At 36.6% G+C, this 20,259-nt stretch overlaps 1 protein-coding gene across 1 annotated transcript in view; it reads left to right on the forward strand.

The window, feature by feature from the left end:
* The first annotated feature begins 7,049 nt into the window (after positions 1-7,049).
* Positions 7,050-20,259, forward strand: part of LOC124644981 — a 28,725-nt gene continuing 15,515 nt past the window's right edge. Inside the window, exons 1-4 of the mRNA XM_047184681.1 lie at positions 7,050-7,301; positions 7,386-8,014; positions 18,011-18,037; positions 18,119-18,247. Coding sequence (XP_047040637.1) covers positions 7,175-7,301; positions 7,386-8,014; positions 18,011-18,037; positions 18,119-18,247 — 912 coding nt within the window. The 5' untranslated portion in view covers positions 7,050-7,174. The remainder of the gene's footprint in view (positions 7,302-7,385; positions 8,015-18,010; positions 18,038-18,118; positions 18,248-20,259) is intronic.

The following is a 20,259-nucleotide window of genomic DNA, read 5'->3' on the forward strand; positions in this document are numbered from 1 at the left end:
TTGTTTATTTATTTCCCAGTTGTGTAAAATAGTGTGTTAGAGGAGGCCCATCAGTGAGATGATGGAATGGCTGATGATGATGTGTATAATAAACCGTTATTAAACCGTCCCTATTAAGGATTGTAATAGAATTAATCCGCATGAAGTCTAAATTAGTAGGTAGGTACCTGAAGTCATGACTAGGTAAGTACCTATTGAATAGGTACAAACTTCTCCTATTAAAAGTTGAACATTATTGACACAACGAATGAAATACAAACAATTCTAATTACTGCATATTTCTGTATAAAAAAATGGTAATGCAATCTAAGGCTTCGTGTGCACAATGCCGCCAAACCGCTCTGCTTTACTCTAGTGCCACAAAACATTCGGTTAACAAATACACAAATGAGAAGCTCACCGCAGTCCCGCCACAACTTTACTGGTGACGCACCGCAATTACGCTGTTATTTTCACTGCATAACAAAAGATCGAATAATATCTGCAGGTATTTTTCGTACTCGTTCAAATTGTTTTAAATATAGGTGATAGTAGCTATTCTGACCAGAAAGTATTTTTTTATCAACACGTTTATTGCAATAACCAGGCATTCAAAATGTGTCTCGACAGACAGACTACGAGAAAGCATCTTATACAATACAGAGATGATGCAGTCCCTTGCAACACTGGATTGCGATACTTACCGATTCCATGTGTCTTACCCTGCATCGTTTCCACATAGCTTCGGAATACCAAACATACTGCCGTTGTATAACAATTTGATCTCGAATAGAAAATAACTTGCAACATTACAGTTAAAAAAGCAAAACATTAATATTAGTGCCGGGATGGTACCCTGCTTAGTTTTATGTCCTTGAGGGGGGATTTAAGTTTTCTTTCTATCGCTGAAAACCTACACCACCTTTATCCAAACCTACTCGCTGACTTACAATTTCTACGAATCTACATCTAACTATAGCCACTCATACAATCTACACTAATATAGCATAGATACTTTGTACCCTAAAGGCTCCGACACTATTGAACCCATTAGAAAAATTATTTCGCGGTTAGGAAGCTACACTACACTTGAAAAATGCAGACTATATTTTATCCGGGTACGGGAAGTAGATCCCACGGGACACGGGTGAAACCGTGGGAAACTGCTAGTAAATAAATAAACGGGCTAGGTAGTGGGCTAGGTAGTTCAAACAATAAAATTCATTTTAAATCTGTAAAAACGTAAGCCTTATTGGCAGTCGGGTAAAAACAAAATTCACTATCTAAATATTAATTATTTCGTTCATGTTCGGGCCCGAAACCTAACTATTTCAGAACAGAAAGCAACTTTGGTCATTATTAAAAGCTTGGAGTACCTATAACATAGTTAAACACTTACGGCGAACAAAGTTTCTGAAGACCGTACAAGCGGCCAATTAAAAGTTAAATGTCTAATTCTTGTTAGAAGCGGGAAGTCCACAACTAGTGGGTATACTACTAAATCGAAAGTTCTTCAATGTTATGCATAGGTAGGACACGGACCCGCTCCGGTTCTGATGGGCCACACGAAAATCTAATCTGGATAATGTCAAAGTTTTGTCGACAACAAATTAAAACTTGCCATTATAAAGTAGATGTGTTAATAAACTATAAGGCTTGGTCAGCTCTATAGTATGGTTCAAAGGACAATGCCAGGGTCTGGGCTCATAGTTTGCCCAGCAGTGGGAGTAGTTCCAGAGGGTTCCTTAGTGCACTCTGAACACGTAATGCAAATATTTTTGAAATCGCTCCCTGGGGTCCCGAGGAAAACCAGTTCAAATATTCTCCATGAAGAGTCACTTGACAAGGCCTGAGCCATTTGCCCAGTAGTAGGAGTGTTTGGAATTGGTTCTTTACTTCACTCTTAACACGAAATTAAAATATTTTTGAAATCGGTCCCAGGGGCCCCGAGAAAAACCGGTTCAAATGTTCTCCTTAGATATTCACTTAACAAAGTCTTTGGCATTTGCCCAGTAGTGGGAGTGGTCAAAATAGGTTCTTTACTACACTCTTAACATGAAATCCAAATATTTTTGAAATCGGTCCCTGGGGTCCGGAGAAAAACCGGTTCTAATATTCCACATGAACTGTCGCTTTACAACGCCTATGTCATTTGCCCAGTAGTGGGAGTGATTGAAATAGGTTCCTTACTTCACTCTTAACATGAAATTAAAATATTTTTAAAATCGGTCCCAGGGGTCCTGAGAAAAACCGGTTCAAATGTTCTCCTTAGATAGTCACTTAACAAAGTCTTTGGCATTTGCCCAGTAGTGGGAGTGATTGAAATAGGTTCCTTACTTCACTCTTAACATGAAATTAAAATATTTTTATAATCGGTCCCAGGGGTCCCGAGAAAAACCGGTTCAAATGTTCTCCTTAGATAGTCACTTAACAAAGTCTTTGGCATTTGCCCAGTAGTGGGAGTGATTGAAATAGGTTCCTTACTTCACTCTTAACATGAAATTAAAATATTTTTATAATCGGTCCCAGGGGTCCCGAGAAAAACCGGTTCAAATGTTCTCCTTAGATAGTCACTTAACAAAGTCTTTGGCATTTGCCCAGTAGTGGGAGTGGTTAAAGTAAATTCTTTACTTCACTTTTAACATGAAATTAAAATATTTTTGAAATCGGTCCCTGGGGTCCGGGTGAAAAACCGGTTCTTATATTCCACATGAACAATCGCTTCACAAAGCCTGTGCCATTTGCCCAGTAGTGGGAGTGATTGAAATAGATTCTTTACTTCACTCTAAACATGAAATCAAAATATTTTTGAAATCGGTCCCAGGGGTCCCGAGAGATTAATCTGATAAGACTTTTCTGCCAAATAAGTCTTAGGATCTCGCTGTCAGGATCCAGTGCTGGAAAATGTTGGAATGGGTTTTTTTTACTGTGATTTTCAAATAAATTCTAAAAGCGTTGGATTCTAATAAGAACTGACAATGATTTTCTGAAAAAAAAGGCAATTACCGCAATATTTTTGAATTTACGGTTTAAATCTACAAGGTGCCTGCGCAATAAGCTATCTTCTAGAAAAATCTTATCAAGAGGAATAAAATAAGCTCGAACATGAGGTAGTTAGTAGATACCGTTGAGGAGTTCCCTCGTCTCTCTGTCGTCTCCATTGTCAGGTCAGATCTTAACCTTTACAGTTTTGTGGTGTCTGACACATATACCCGAATGACAAGGTTTTACTCGATATGTGTCTACAATTTTTCGAGAGTCGCTCCCGATTTTTTTAGAGGTTCCATCACCAGACCCTGGGCCGGATGACAAATGAACCATTGAGGAAGTAAGCCCTTACAAACAATAAAATAATTGTTGAAATCGATTGGTAAACGACGGAGTTATGCACGTACAAACGTAAAAAGAATACAAATGAATTAAGAACCTCCTCCATTTTTGGAAGTCGGTTAACAAAAAGTAGTCGTGTACAATACCTCGTATTTGTCAATGAATATAATTCATTTCAATTAAGGTAATAAAAGTGGAATAGTTAAGAGTTCGTAAGCTTATTTTTATGTAATATTGAATAAGAGTCAAACCAGTTTTTCTCAGGACTCCCGGGATAGATTTCGAAATGCTTTGGTCTGGGACCTAATATAAGCCTATGGAACATAATACACTATGCAGTTACTGTGGGCAACACTTGAGCCCAACTTCCATACAAAGATTAGCATTGTCCTTTACGTAGTAAGTAGTGTTTTTTAAATATTTTTGGTGTTTTTAGGAGAAGCGAGTTAAGGCGAAGTGCCATACATAGCGAGTAGTTACCTACTTTGCCGCCAAAGTACTCAAAAGGGATATCACCAGAGGCTCTCCCGGTTAAAGAATCTAACTTGTGCTTCAGAAACTGTGCGTGATCTGTGATGCATCACAATACTATACAATAACATTATTTTAAATTCCTTCACAACGTAACTAGGAAATAATTCCCGAATAAAAAAAAACATCGGGCAAGTAGACTAGCTTCCGCCTGCGGCTTCGCCCGCGTAGAGTTCGGTTATATCGCGTTTCCAAGAGATTTCTTTCAAAAGTCCGGGATAAAAACTATCGTATGTTCTTTCTCAAGGTCAACTCTATCTCTGCTCCAAATTTTATTCAAATCAGTTCAGTTGTTTAGACGTGATAGCGTAACAGACCGACAGACAGACAGAGTTACTTTCGCACTTATAAGATTAATAGGGAGTAGGGATTATCCAGGCATTAACCCTTTCAGACCGGAATTATTATTTTCAGAAGGAGATCAAACTCTGACAGAATTATTTAGGTCTAACAGGAGTATTTTCTCTAGATTCCAAAATATACGCTTTTTAATTTGTCAGATGACGTCGATACTCCAAATTTATTTTGTAACCTACTACTGATAAAATGAATCCCCAACTCGTACCAACTATAATAATGATTTCTGGTATAAGTGATCCATTGCTCGCTGTTTTGAACTAGCTAGCCAGGTCGCGACACTACTCAAACCTAGAGATAAGACAAATTCGACTTCGAAAGTGCCTTCCAAAACACAAAGGAACTCGTCATGCAAGATGGTGGTATGGGTGTGTGGGTTCGATTCCAGGTCAGGTAAGTACCAAACCAATGCAACTTTTTTAAGTTTGTATGTACTTTCTAAATATATCTTAGACACCAATGGCTGATAAAAAGGTGAAGGAAAACATCTCGATTAGGCAAACCTGGACAATATAGTCTGAAATCGACAACCCGCATTGAGCAAGCGTGGTGATTAACGCTCAATCCTTCTCCGTGAAAGGAGGCCTGTGCCCAGCCGTGGGACGATAAAAAGGCTGTAACTAGAACTGGTCCCATGAAGCCGAAAAACAATACGAGGTTTTGTAACTCGGATGAGCATCTAAAAGAGGCGTGCCTCTGTGGTCATGTGGCTATTCGATGACGTCTCATGCAGAGTTACTTACTTATCATTGTGCCGTGGAGATCAACAATAGGACTGACAGACTCATCATTTATTTCTTCCTTAGCCATGGCGCTTAAACGTTTTGCTGAGCTAATTCATGCATATTTAAGCTAATTAATAAATATAAAGTAGTAGTTCGAAGATTTAGGGCCTTGCAATTTTACTGACATGAAAGTCGTATAAAAAATATCATTGATCGGTAAACCGACAAATTCTTAAATAAGAATTTCTCTTTAAACTGCACTTTTCATAAAAAAGTTCGTGGACAGTTTATCTGCACCGAAGGTGAAATAGAGCTTTTGTCTCTAGACCACGTCTGCCTGCACTAAAGCAATCATCGATACGATGCTACCTACAATGAACAGTTTTACACACGTTTTACTCTATGTGTGAAAATTTATTTTGAATTTAGAACACTTGGCAGGGTTTGAAAACCTTCCTTACCTTATTACTAAACGACATGGGTGTGCCATATAATTCTTCTCATCAACCTTAAAGAACATAAACTTGCAATGTGTTGTAATTTTTCTGATGAGAAGTGTACAGGTGCGTATGAAAAGTCGATTTCGGAAACCGAGTTGGGATATTTTTTTGTGATACACAACTGTTTTCCCTAATCGAACTAAAACTAACTAAAATTACCTGTTGGTGAAAGTAGGCCTTAAGCTATCGTCTAGAAGACAGCTGTTGCAAACTTCAGTGTAACATTTTGCCTACATTAGTGTCAACCTCGCTATTATTATAACTGTCGCTGAATCTAACAACCAAAGCGCCTCAGTCACTTAATAATTTACCGTCCCCGCACTAAAGGCTAAATCTCAGATCCAACCAAGAGTCGACGTTGTACCTCCACTAAGTAGGTACCTATCTACTCTAAAATTACTGATATTAATAATTTCTTACGACTTATTAATAATCAAAAGATATCGACAAACAAATATAAAATTAAAAATAATAGAGTGTGATAGTCTGATGCTATTTTTGTTCCAGAACCTTAAGTAAATGTGCAAGTGCAAGTGCAATGGTTCAGCTCTGAAAAGAAGTTGCGCCGACACACCCACCTCGCTACGAATAGTGGTGAAGCTTCGGAACAATTGCATAAAGCAGCTCAGAAATGATAGAGGTACCTAATATTCCGATACGTACCAAATGTACGTACTTTATATTGAAAATAGCTATGAAGACGGCGGATAATAAGTAGGTACATCTCCAGAAATAAAATGCCTACCCGTTTTGTGGATCCACACTGGTATTTAATTTGATGATTTACCCACCCACATTTGAAACCTATTCCCAAAAACACTGAAAAGCAAAAAAAAACTATTCTTAGTTGCATCGGCCTACGAGTCAGTGTCTAAGGGATGCACCAAAGTTTATTTCGCCACTGACTTCTAGGCCGATTTTTTTATTTTTAGCTTTTCAGTGACAAGCATACCTAGTTGTCGCTATCCGCATAAGTGGAAAGTTCTCAGCAATACGAATAATATCAGCTTTAACACAAGGTAGTTAAGATGTATCGTTGCTGAGTTCCCTCGACCTTCTCTCGTCTCCATCATCAGGTCAGCTCCAAACCTTCACCATTGCATAGAGTTGTCAGCCATACGCCTTAGTGTCAAGTTTTTACCCTGCGCATGCCTACAATTTTCGGGAGTTGCCCTCGATTTCTCATAGTTTCCATCATCAGATCCTGACCTGATGATTATGGAAGCACCTGGGAGGTAAACCTTATCAAACAAAAAAATATTTTTGGAAATCGGTCCAGGTGTCTTCGAGTAATCGGTGAACATACATAAGAATAAGATCCCGACGAATTTAGAACCTCCTCCTTTTTGGGGAGTAGGTTAAAAAAGGCTCCTAGAGCCAAACCAATTACTCATTGACACATAACGGTGCATCACTCTTGATGCCGAAGGTTTTACATGTGCAAATGGACGAAGTTACAACAAATTGACATATTATTTTGTACTATTAATTTATTTTAAAAAAAACTTCATAATTTTTTTTAGATAAAATTAAAAGAAGTCCATTCAAAAACTTTGACAGTAAACTAGACATAAGAATGTTTTTTTTATTTATCATAATATTTCGTGGAACGAAACGCAAACTTCAAACTTGGAGGTTGACTAAAGTTGACTTGACGTTTCAATTTACCTAAATGTATGTAATGTAGGTCTGTAGTTTGTGTTTTTGTACAAAGTTTTACACCTTGGCTGATTCTAATAATTTACAATCGAAATGTCACCTCCATCGGAATTAAGTTTTGAAGAAATATTAAAATATATGCTTTTGCATAATGGCAAGGTGACTAATCACGAGTTAGTGAAACATTTCAAAGTGTTTTTAATGAATCCTGATATGAGAGGTGAGTACTTACATGATGTAGATCTAGTTCTTTTCACTTTGTTTTGCTATCATTGCCTTCAATAACGCCAACTATTTTTTGTAGACGAAGCCAGGAGTACATTTAAAAAACATGTGAACACTCTAGCAATAATAAAAAATCAAAACAATGAGAAGTGGCTTATACTTAAAAAGAAATATATGCCAAGTAACGGTAAAGATAACGAAGATGCTAGTGAAAAAATACCAGATTCAGCCAACACAACTGCCACTGAAGCACCCGCAGAACCTGAAACTAACATTACTGAAGAGCCACCCCAACGTCCACCACTGCCTTTGCAACTTAATCAAGATTTCAACATATTATCTAATCTCATTCAAGATACCTCTCAAGTTGTTAGTAATGCTGGTTCCATACCAGAAAATGAGAGCTTTGGATCCACTCCTAGTGAAGACATACCTCCCAAAGTATACCCACGTAGACGGTCATCGGAAAAGAGCATTGAGAAAAGGTTAAGCACCCAGGATCTACAGGGTCAGAGTGCATCAGTACCATTTCAAGATGAAACAACATTTGATGACTCAATGTCACCAACTTTAACTTCCTCTAGAAGTGAGAGTATGTTAGTTGACAGTGAACAAACCATCTCAGTGAAGGAAAGAAAACAAATGTTTAATAGAATGGCTTCGGAGAGTGATGTGTTGAAGACTAAACCGAGTGGCAACTTAAGCCAGGTGAGTTTTGACATTATTCAGTGTGGTTTCAGGGAATTGTTTGTGTTCCTATTGCACAATATTATTCATTCTTTTACGTCTTGTCTATTTCCATTCTTTTGTCATTGTATGATCTATATTAACTAAGTCAGTCAATTCGCGAGGCATAGACAAGAAACTATTACTCTTTGTTATAGGAACATACTACATAATTCTCATATTTATTATATTTAAGGAGGAAGACAATACAAAAAAAATATTCTGGAAATGCATAATCTGTGTATTGTTTTCATTACAGTAATGGAATTTTTTGTTTCTTAATAAGGTATAATATTATTTTATAAGACTCTATTACGCTGTACTGAATACTCACTAATCAATAGGAATAGATGGAGGTTGGTTTTCATATAATTTAAAAATAAAGTGAAGTATCTATTCATATCTGCACTCCTAGGTTAAATATGATATTGTGTCAAGTTTTTGATATTTTCTCTTACATGTTTGTTGACCTTATTATAGTTGTGGTTACCTAGTGGGCAAAAGGCCGACCTCTCATGTATGAAAGTGTGGATTCGGTTCCTGGTAAGGCAAGTAACAGTGCAACTTTTCTAACTTTGTATAGCACTTTCTGAGTATATTTTGAGCACCAGTGACTGATTAAAGGCAAAGGATTGAGGAGACCCCGGTTATAAAGTCTGGAATCACCTACCCGCATTGAGCAAAAGTAGTCATAAGCGCTCAATCCTGCTTTGTGTGAGGCCTGCGCCCAGCAGTAAGAGGAAAAAATCATTTATATATCTTTGCTTGGTGTTTTGGTTTTGCATTTTGTATTCATTGGCTCCTAGGTGTAGGCAACTATGTATTTGTTTAAAAAATGTAGCTTTTGGTTACAACAATTGATGCTCATAATCTGGTCCCTTTTTGGAGAGTAAATTTTGATTCTGTTATATCAAATGAAGATGTTAAGAGTGATGGTAGAGTAGAGAGTGTTGTGAAATTCATACTAATGCTGCTGTGTCTTACAAAAAATATCATGTTGGACCTCAGTTTCCTATTTTATCTTATTGTTGTAGTTATCTTAGGTATTTACCTTAATTTTAATGGAAACAATTATGACAACGGGTGTTTTCATTTTAGCTTACATTACAGCTATGGAATGTAAATTACAAAAATGTTTTAAATCTCCAATGATAAAATATTGTGATTAGTGTCATTAGCAAGTTCTACAGTGCAGCTGAGCTGTCTGTTGTTCCTATCTTTTGAAGGTTGTTTATTCTCATTCTTCAGTGTGATATCCACAAAGTCTCAATCATCTTCATTCATTATTATGTTTGGTAATGATGATGAAGTGTTTGTTTGGCCAAAAAAAAATATGTGATAACTAATTATTATAAGCCTTTCAGAGTTCTGCTGTCAATGTGTATATTTCGTGGTTATATCTGATAGTGTTCACATATTAAGTTGGTGTAATAGGTAACGTTTTGCCGGCAAAAGAATTACATTAGATGTCACATAGTTTATTTTTGATATTCTAAAGAAATATTACTTATCCAGATGAAATTTTCGAATCGTATTCTTCAGAAAATTAATAATTTTACTTATATAAGTATTAGATCGAAATTAATAATTGTATATGTACATCAAAGGTTTACTAACTTTTGTTTAAAATTCTGATTGTTAGGACGTACGCAGTCGCCAATTTTTGTTTAACCAGCATCCACAAAAATTAATGATGACTAGAAAAATATAAAACTAATTAATGGATGGGATCCAAAAGTAAATAAAACCGCACAAGAACTGAAAATAAATATTTATCCAAATATAACTAATAAGAAACTACAACAAAACAATATATAAATGACTTATAAAAACCACAACAAAACAATTTTACTCTACCTTTAACGACTATGACCATATCTACTAAGATACATAGGCAATTATTGCCTTTAATGAGTCAATAATTATAAAATATTAGGGGTTGAGTAGGGGTTGCAGGAGCGCGGCACCTGTTGGTCGGCTCGCCATCATTAACAAATATTTTGACCCACAAGTATTTGATACTGATTAAAAGCAATACGCGACAAATTCTTTGATGTTTTATTATTTATTAATTCTGAATTAATTGTGTTTTATTTAAAAACATCTGATGTACCTGTCTATGTTGTTTTTTCACTCATATATTTTTATTTTGCTTAACCGCATACGTTTTAGAAACAGATTGATTTGGGTTTTTACTTATAGCGCCATTAAATAAATAATTTTAGGTGAGTATGGTTGACCTTCCGCATATCCTCTTTTAGTGAAAATTCGTAACCTAGAGAAAATTAGAAATGTTTGAAAATAATTTCACTCTTCAAAGTGATTATTTTCTGTTAATAAGATGTTATTTATTTTCTGCTTATTGCACCCTGTACGAAACTGTGTAATATCTTTAGGTATGATAGCATAAAGGCATAGATCACATTCATACTTGTTAATAGGAATACTTCGAGTTAGGCAACCACTTTTGACCCTGATCACATAAACAAAATAGCCTTAACTATGAATTTTATTACTTAATCCAATAAAAGTTCTTTGAATGTTAAATTGTTGCTTTGCGGTAAGGGTAAAAGTTGTCTGTCGACACCTGGTGCAGCTAATTGAATTGTAAAACCTTCGTCATGGGCCTTTGGCGGTCAAAATAATATCGAATATGATTATTATCGATATAAATATTTCGTGATCGCGCCGGGATATCGAGTGAGGATACGGGAATCGGAAATGGTCATCATGATAAAATTACAATTGCAGCGTTATCTTTATTAGAGGCGCAATCTTTAATTTCATTAGGTAACTTAACCTTTGTGTAGGAAGGCACAATGTACATCATAACGACTGAATTGGTAAAAACACTACACCCAAAGGGCACATTTCGAAAACAACCGTCGAGGGATGTTCGTTGCGAGTGCAAAAATTTATATAATAATAATTTCGGCTCATCCGAACGGGGCAACCCCTACGAGAGGGTAGCTTACACGACATGAACAACAAAAGCTTCTAATGTCAAATATTAGGTAGCGACTCCGCACACCTAATGGACTTTACAATTGCTTTATACTGCATACTGCAGACTGTAACCTATTAAAAGGACTAGAGGGCACATTAACCTGCATGTAAAGAAATACAAAATATGAAAAGAGAGCCAAGTTCCATAATATTATGATTTATGGTTTGGTTGTGAAGTCATTCAATGACATAAGAAATTAGATCTTAATTGGTGCCGTTTCAATGGTCAGTCCTGAAGATGTACTTATACCTAACTTAAAATACAATTTTTTGATACAATTTAGAATATGAATTGGCGAGCATGTTACTTGGACTTGGCTTGACACACTACTATGTCTCTAGCTGACTAGAACCTATCCTCTATCTATCATAGATATTTGTTGTTTTATTTAAGTATTTTTCAATTTAATTACAGATTTCTGTAAACTGACTTCCTCATAAATAAATCAGCGTGAATATTGCAGATGCCCGTTTGACCAATTAGTTTGTCAATTAGTCAGATAGCTATGCTTCCAAACGAGATAATCACAGGTTTCGGAATTCACTTAACGCTGCCGCGGAAGCTAATAAATAATAAATGAACAAACCGTTTCTCACTAATATGCCACGTTGCCACTCGTCCCAGCGAGATCCCGACGCATAAATCAACTCTGAAATAGACCGACGATGTGTACAGTATACTTACACTTCCGCTCGTCAGTCAGAATTGTTAAAAAACATTTGCCACTTATCTACATGAAAACTGTTCATTCTAACTTGACATAAAAATAATTGGTACTTCAACAGAACTCAATAATATCTGTTTATGAATGCCGGTTTACACTATTTGGTATTATTCAATACGTATATTTTCCTTTTGAAAATAAACAAAGGTAATAAATAAATAGCTCGTGGCTAACGTCCCCACTCAGAGACATTCATATGATTACTTAAGTCAATCCTTAGTGACGGAATGTCATACAAATCCTTCACTAAGGAATGGCTTAAGTAACCATTAAATGTCTCTGAGTGGGGAGGTAAGTGATATCCGTACAGATCGGTCGGTCATAAGGATAAGCAACGGTTCGTGAATGGGTGACTATCCACTTGTTATTACGATTTTCTGTGTTTCGGAAGGCACGTTAAATTGGTGGGTTCCCGGTTATCATTTGAACATCTTTGGCAGTTCGCATTTCTGGCTGGACTATGAGTCAGAAACTCAGAAATTCTGACAAGTAGACCGATGGGTCTTATACCCATTTAGTTTCATGTATGGCACTGGTATCCAGTTGCATCCGTTTAGACTGGAGGCCGACTCAAATATAGTTGGGAAAAGGCTAGGCAGATGATGTAATTTTTTATTTATAGATTTTGTAGAAAATGTGTCTGTATATCTACATTTTGGAAGAACTTCGTTCGACGTGCCCTTCCACGATTTTTTTAATATAGGTAGGTACTTGTCGTCTCGCTACCGTATAATGCAATACTCCTGATGTTACCTATGTATTCATGCAATTTTTGCGAGTGATTGTTTGGCCACTGCAATTCGGCATCTGAAATCTTATGTTGCTTGCTAAATATAAATTTTGGACTTGATCTATTATAATTATTCATTTTGGTTGCAACAATTAAAAAAAAAAAAAACAAATTGTATTAAAATCAGTTCAGTGATTTAGACGTGAAAGCGCAACAGACAGACAGAGTTACTTTCGCATTTATAAGTAAAATTAGTAGGGAAATTAGTAGCAGTTCTTAATAAACAAAAAATCTGTTGAGTACTCAAAACTTCTCACTCAAGCTTCAGCTAGCAGAGATATTTCTCATCGTATCTATTTGTCTATGGTATTATTTGTATTCCCACGATTTCATGCGAATGGAAGCATAGCTACAGATTTTGCATACTTACCTTATAGTAACGTATTTTTCCAATCTTCTGTAAAACATAGACTTAAAATTAAACACAGTAAATAATGTGAATATGTCTTTGATGCTGACTTTAATTTTCATGGGTTACGTTGCGAAGGAATATTTTTTCATGATTAAAAATGACTGAACTATGAATTGGAAATAAATTATAAGGATGATCATAGTATAGATCTTTTGTGTGTCAATAGATTGCAGGCCCACCAAGCCTATGTATTGATAGGCTTTAAGTCATTGTCATCATTATTCATAGCATATACCATATTGAATATTACCTCGTGACTTGTGGTCGATTGTCAATTAATGTCGTGTGACTACAAAGCGCACGTGCGCTATTAAAGCTTGAAAAAAGGTCATTCGTGCTTAGTGCTGACCACGCTGTCGATGTCGGGTTAAGTTTGTATTTAATATGACCAGCCTGCATAATGAAGTCTGCAGTTCGTTGCCACATTTGTGTCGGGTAATTTTCTAACTTCTCCTTAACACAAACAACACATTCGAATAAGTACTAGAATTTAAAATGAAGTGGCTAGTTTAATTTTGTGATCCCTTTAAGAGTTCTTAGTACGTGCTAAATGCGAAATCCAATTGGTTTTTAGGGGCTAAGCACCCCGTAAACGTTTTATTATCCCATTGCCTTATTTTGAGTTAAATCTATCTAGACGGCCTCAAATAATCTTGGACTCTGACTGTTTATGATACGACATAGGTTTCACAAATATAAAGGTGCAGTAATTGCACTGGTACCTATCTATTTTGAATAATAAAGATTTAAGTATGTCAGTGTTTTTTGAATTCGAGTTGTACATATCGTAAGTATAAACGGTAAAACGACAGTAGTGTAAAAGTTTGCGAAATAATGGTTTACGGAGAAGGATTGATGATTGAGCATTAATCACCACGCTTGCTCAATGCGGGTTGGTGATTTCAGACTATACAGTCCAGGTTTCCTCAAGATGTTTTCCTTCACCTTATTATCAGCCATGCCCAGCGGTGGGAGGATAAAAAAGCTGTAACAGTTCACAGTATAAAACTATTTCTCGCCTCCTTCTCTCTAGCTCCCAGTACCCTTATTTCACCATGTTATGTTGAATAATCTGGCCTCTTACATCAATCTATTTATAATGGTGATCTTAGTTGTTACATCATTCCAAACAGCCGTATTCATTTATCTGTGGTGTGTGATGGATTGCTCACAAGAGGCTCATTTCCCTAACGGGGAGAGACTCTTAAGTCCTGTCGAACTGGGTCTGACTCAGGACTTACTAGACGACTCGAGTACCTACTCAACTCACAGGGCAGCGGGACCCATCAAGCTCTATCAACCGAATCCTCAAGTTACCTAGGCCCTCCGACAACAATCCAGGTTGTAGCCACGGAGATCCCAGATAGAGATCAATCCCAACCTTCTCCCCCTCCCACGAACTACACTCTGTTAGGATGTGGGTCCACCCCCTCGACCCAGGACTTAGCAAAACTCCTTGAAAAACGGACGATCCGCAGCAGGAGTTCATAAAGAAAGAGATGCAGAAGATATCGGCATTAAATTATGTAAGTGCTATAACATCTTCTTTTTCTGGTGTATGCTTTGTTGGTTGTCCTTAAATAAATAAATACAAGAGATCCCAAAAAACTCATGAATTCATATTCCTCTCTCATACGATTTATAGATGCATGGTCTGAAATCCGAGTACCTTTGTTACAAGCGGCCAGGGAGGGATACACAGCCTTACTGGCCGCTATGACAGGGTTAAATGCCCTCAATAAACACCTCCATACCAAACATTCCTTAAGAGTTGAACTGAGGAATAATGGGGTATTTCCTGGATAACCTGAGTGTCCGTTTCAAGCAACAGGATAAACAGGCTCGATTGGCAACTAGCTTTCAGGAGGACTTAGCTAAAAGGTTTAACGACTTAGCTTCGAATGTGAGTAAACTCAATGAAAGTCTGGAGTTGAAGCTGTTAGACGCCAGCGAGCCACGGGAAAACATTGAATTTAAAACTACATCACCCACCAATTGCTCAGCAACTTGTCGCCTTACGCTCAACTCGTTATATACGCTCACTAGCCACCCTAAGTTTTGACTCTAAAAGTAACATGACCATGTCCATCACCTCTAAGGAAGGGGCCCCTTCCCTGCGAAGTTGGAAGACTGAATATCCCCCATTGCTGTCAAAGTGATGCTCTTGAATAGAGATCTCTATGGGCTGGTAAAATTCTTCAGGAAGAATGTGTGCTTCACAGAGATCTACAACAAAATCCTACCACTGGAAAAGATCCAGAAGAAGACACAATTAGATACACTAATGGTAACAGTACCAGGGAAGACAGGGCAGTGGGTCATTCAATAATTACACAGTACCTGCTCCGGAATCGGAGTTCATTTCATTTTATCTTATCTTATAATTCACCTTTGAATTCAAATAATAAATCCTTCACGGAGGCATCTAAAATAAGCTTCGGTTTAAGTATACGTCATCAGTGTTTTGAATAAACGCATGGTTGTTATGCACGATGAGAATGATAACGCGGTACGGTCGGTTGCTAGTTGGAAGGAAAATATGACCGATTTCATTGTTCTCCCTGTGCTATTCGGGCCTGAGAATCACTCGCAGCCATCAACAACGCGGATGCCGCACTTAACGAGCCTTGTCGATGCGATGGAAAATAGGAACGGATGAATTAGCTGTCAGCTATTCAATGATAAAAGTAAGACAACGCATAATACACGCTCCGTGGAATGAAACAATCAGGTGTCCATGCCAGTTACAACGTTTGCGAAAGTTGGCTTAGCTGATTTGTATATTTGTAAGCTGTGCCTTACATAAAATAAAACCATCAAGGCTTAGATTGAAGTTAAACAGGCCAAATAAAAGTTCGGTTGACATTTGAATTGAGTCAACGGGAGCACAAGTTTTTATTGGCGGGAACCCATCCATGGGATCCTTAAGTCTAGTTTCTGTATTCTGATCATCTGTAACGACTGCCAAAGATGTTCAAATGACAGCCGTGACTCGCCAATTAATCGTGCCTTTCGAAACTTGGAAGAGCTCGTCATGATAAAATGGTCACCCATCCACTTCCCAACCGCGCCAAGAATTATTTGACTTTATAATTGATCGATTCGCGCGGCTTACACTTAGCCAACAGCTCTTCGTCCTAACTAAAACTGACTGTCTATATTAATTAAATAGTAATTTAATACGGTATTCATGTATTAAATTAGTGGTTTAACTACGGCTGCTTTAATGTTTACAGAAGTTGAATTTTGATTCACATTCTCGTATAAATTATATGAATAGAGTTGAAAGTTAGAAGATTTTGACGTGTATCGATCGTAATGTGGTGCCGTCGTCGCCACCATAATGCGATCCAGCGCGAACAACGTGATGCCCATGGCGTCCTACGGCGAGGAGAGAGGCACGCACGACTGGAGCCCTTCGGCGACTAACTGGCGAGTCTACCCGTCCAATTTACTTACAATAATATCAATTTTATTTTTATTATGTTAATGAAAAATGCCGTAAGCTCTGTAGAAGTTCAAAGGCTCAATAGAAGGCAGGCAGTCGTCCTTTACACCAAACTTTGGTGCAGTTCAACTCAAACAATTAGGCAAACTCTTAATTTTGTAGCCCTTGTAACAAAATTATTACTAATATCTGTTTTAGGGAGCTTGTATAGTTCTTGAACGTTCTAAATTATTAATTAGTTCTGAATTCATCTGTTGAATCGCAAGCGAGTGTCACAAACAGAGTCTTATTTGATTTCAACGAGGCGTATCTATGAATATAAAAGCTTTAATAAAATATTTTTAAATTCGTAAATTGTGTAAAGAATAAATATTAGCTTTAAAAGTGAATAAAAGTAAATGTTTGTCGGTGTGCTTAAGGCAAACAGATTATTTTGTGTTACGCAGAACATTTTTGGTGAAACTGTTGTTTACAGTTCGTATCGGTGGCACGCGTGTTGTATGTCAACCGTGTCCTTTAATCAATTAGCAGCATGATCGGATCAATTTTATGCTTCATCGCTGAGCTTGTTTTATTTAAAACTCTTTTTGTAGATTTCGCTATGTTTTGAATGCTTCCCACGCTTCCTCGAGAGATTCTATTCTGTACTTCTGTTTGTTAAGAGGAAAAGATGCTCCTAGCTGCCTTCTTCATTCATAGTTTTTGTGTTTTGTGCAGGTATACCGTTTACTAGGAAATGAATCGAAACAGCGTTGATTGAAGTGATAAAATTCAAAGTTTAACCATCGTGCCTAATTATATCTTCAAAAATATCTTTGTAGTGATTATTTCAGCCAGAATGTTCATAAAATCCACTTCTTATCTGGTATCATCGCAACGGTTTCGATTGAGCAATATTTTCATGATGCATAACGAAAATTATGAAACTGAATTAGAGAACCTATTTTGGGCGCTAATTTTAATTGCTATTACCATTGGTTCTTAACCAGCAATATACAAACTTAATCTTATTATTAAATCAAACACATCACATTAAGGATGTTATCTTGTCAATATCAAAGTCCCTAACAGTGAGGCCAATAGTGTAGACATAAATATGTAACGACAGGTGGTAAAGTGGTCATGCTGCGCAGCGCACGCCCAGTGCACCAGTCGCAAACATTGTATCTCTGCCTGTACATTACACAAAAATGAACTGTATTATAGAGTACGTAGAGATTTTAATTAAAATGACCCCCACATATAACTTGTGACCTAAATCATACTCCATGAATAGCAGCGCAAGCCTGAAGACGGGAGAATTCGAATTTATTGGCCATTAATTCAAAATATTATTTTCACAATATAAGTACTCATTTATTAATTTTGAAATATTAGGTTCCGATTAATTTATATGTGTCGTTAAGATATTTATTATGTATGTAAATATCGTCTTTATTTATAATCCTAATCTTTTGTTTTCAGACGTTAAGTACGTTGATGTACATCGTTTAATAAATTGTTGGTCATGAATGAACAAGCTTGTGTTTAAAAACTCAAAACTGTTTTTAAAATCTTGCACTATGAAGATGACTCATTGTATTCTATTTGTTCGCAGGGTGTGGATGAAGAAGACAGGGTTTCCGTGAGTATTAATCCAATATTACATAACTCGTTAAAATACAATTTAATAGAGACTATTTTACAGAATGTTGATTATTTGCAGTTAGATCAAAAGAGTGAGACTGATCCGTTAGACTCGAAGCAAAAGCAATGGATTCTATGTGCTGCAAGAGGAGATTATCATGCTTTGGCAAAGATGTGCAAGGAGAATGCCAAACTTGTTAAGACTAAGGTAAGTGAAAAAGAATAACAAGCATAATTTATAATGCATAAATCAACACTTTTCCGCCAAACGGTTGATTTTTTTATGTTTGCGTATGCGCAACGTTCTATAAAATTGATTAGGACAGTTCTAGATTGTGATATGCTGGCAAAAACATAGCAGTAAATCCACTTCTCTCAAAGTTAACCTCGCACTCACGTCCCGCGCCCTTCGCACCAACACTAGATTTCGAGCTGCAAATCGTTCTTGTCTGATAATCTTAAAAACATTGGAGATACTCTTTCAAAAGCCTCATTATATATATCTGGGATGTCGCTGATGATTTTTAAATGCCAGATTTGATCAGATCAATAACTTGATTTCACCGTAATATCTAGGTATAGATCTTGCTGTTGTTTTGTGGTTTGTCGTAAAAAGGTAACCTCACAACGACTACATTTGATAAACTACTCAATATTCGTTATCTTATTGAAAATACAACACAAAATTCCACAGATTGACCATTTGCAAAATCGAACTACAACGTTTACTGAGAACCCAAAGAATTTCAGTGAAAAAATGTGATAAACGGTAACGGATGTAGTTGTCCCTTGAGTTGTATCCTTGAGTTTTTCAGCGTTAGTTAGCGCCAAGTGAGAGCACATGTCCAAAAGGTGTGCTTCTAATTGGGTCTCGGGGTGCATGGCCGGCGCCGGCCCGCGCCCCCCCGCCGCATGCTATCTTGACATATCTCCGGACGTAGTCCCTTGTTTTATTTTACGAGCGATCTCTCAGACCCCGGTTTTTTCTACATAACTATTGTGTTTAAGCTGTTTCAACTCTCGGTCTTGATATATTGATGTCATATAAACTTAAAGATCGCAAATTTTGAAGACCGAACTATCCATTTATTTTATTACAAAATAGAAGATAACATGTGAAATAAACAAGCGTAATTTTCAAATTGATACTTAATGATTGGGAAATAAAGTATTCGAATAGGTGGCGCGAAAACAATTTTTTAAGTCTAAAAATGATTAATTGTACTTTATAAAAGTAAAAATATTTAAGTATGGGTACATTGCCTCTAAGCTTTTATTTGTAAGGCCAAAGTCGTCGCATTGATTACAGAGTACATTACTTTTATTGAATACGCAGTAAAAAGGTAATGATTGCCTTCCCTTTTATTGATTCGTTGTAAATCAAGAGTCGATGCAATTGGATTTAAAGTTTATTGGCATCCTTTCTTAGGGATGTGAATAGTTTAAAAAAACCATTAAAATACGTATTAAGGAAATAACAAAACGTTTATTTTGCCTACAAGGGCTTCAACCTGACTATCTGTTAATTTGCTCACTAGATATTGGAATCAGATATTATTTGTATTGGTCTAAAATCAAAAGATAGGTAATAGTAAATCCGCAGTTAGTCATACTCAAATCAATCGTTGTATTTTATGTAATTTGTAGCACATTAAATCCTTTTAGTCCGTATTACTGCAACACGTGCTTTAGGATGTAGAGTGACAGTTATTTTCATTTTCTTTTATTCACTTCCCGAGCTAATAAAGCAACAGTAAATATTGTTAGACAATATGTAACACGTGTTTGCTACTGGTGCCTTGCTGGTTGACATTTGTCGTCTCTCTTCTAAAAAACACTTTGATGCTTATTTTCGTATTTGCTTGAGTTGTTGATGGAATTACAGATTTGTGGAAATTTCTCTGTGTGTGGGTTCTTATGATATTTTTTATTGTAGGCCTCGCTTGTTTCTCTTTGAAATGAGAAATTTAAATATGTCATCATCGCTTCCTATCTAAGAGAAATCATCTTTAATATTCATATTTTATGCCTCTTGATGATTAGTTGAAATACATTGGCTTAGTTTATAATATTTTTTAACACTTCATGACATTCCCGTTTACACTGTGTTAATCGTATATTCATTTCATCTATTTAAGAAATATTGTTTCGGAAACAAAAATCTTGTTTTGATCTTTATTTTGGTGCACCACCTATGAATGTGGTCGAAGTACCAGCTTC

This window comes from Helicoverpa zea, chromosome 31 (assembly GCF_022581195.2).
Source record: "Helicoverpa zea isolate HzStark_Cry1AcR chromosome 31, ilHelZeax1.1, whole genome shotgun sequence".
Lineage (NCBI taxonomy): Eukaryota > Metazoa > Arthropoda > Insecta > Lepidoptera > Noctuidae > Helicoverpa > Helicoverpa zea.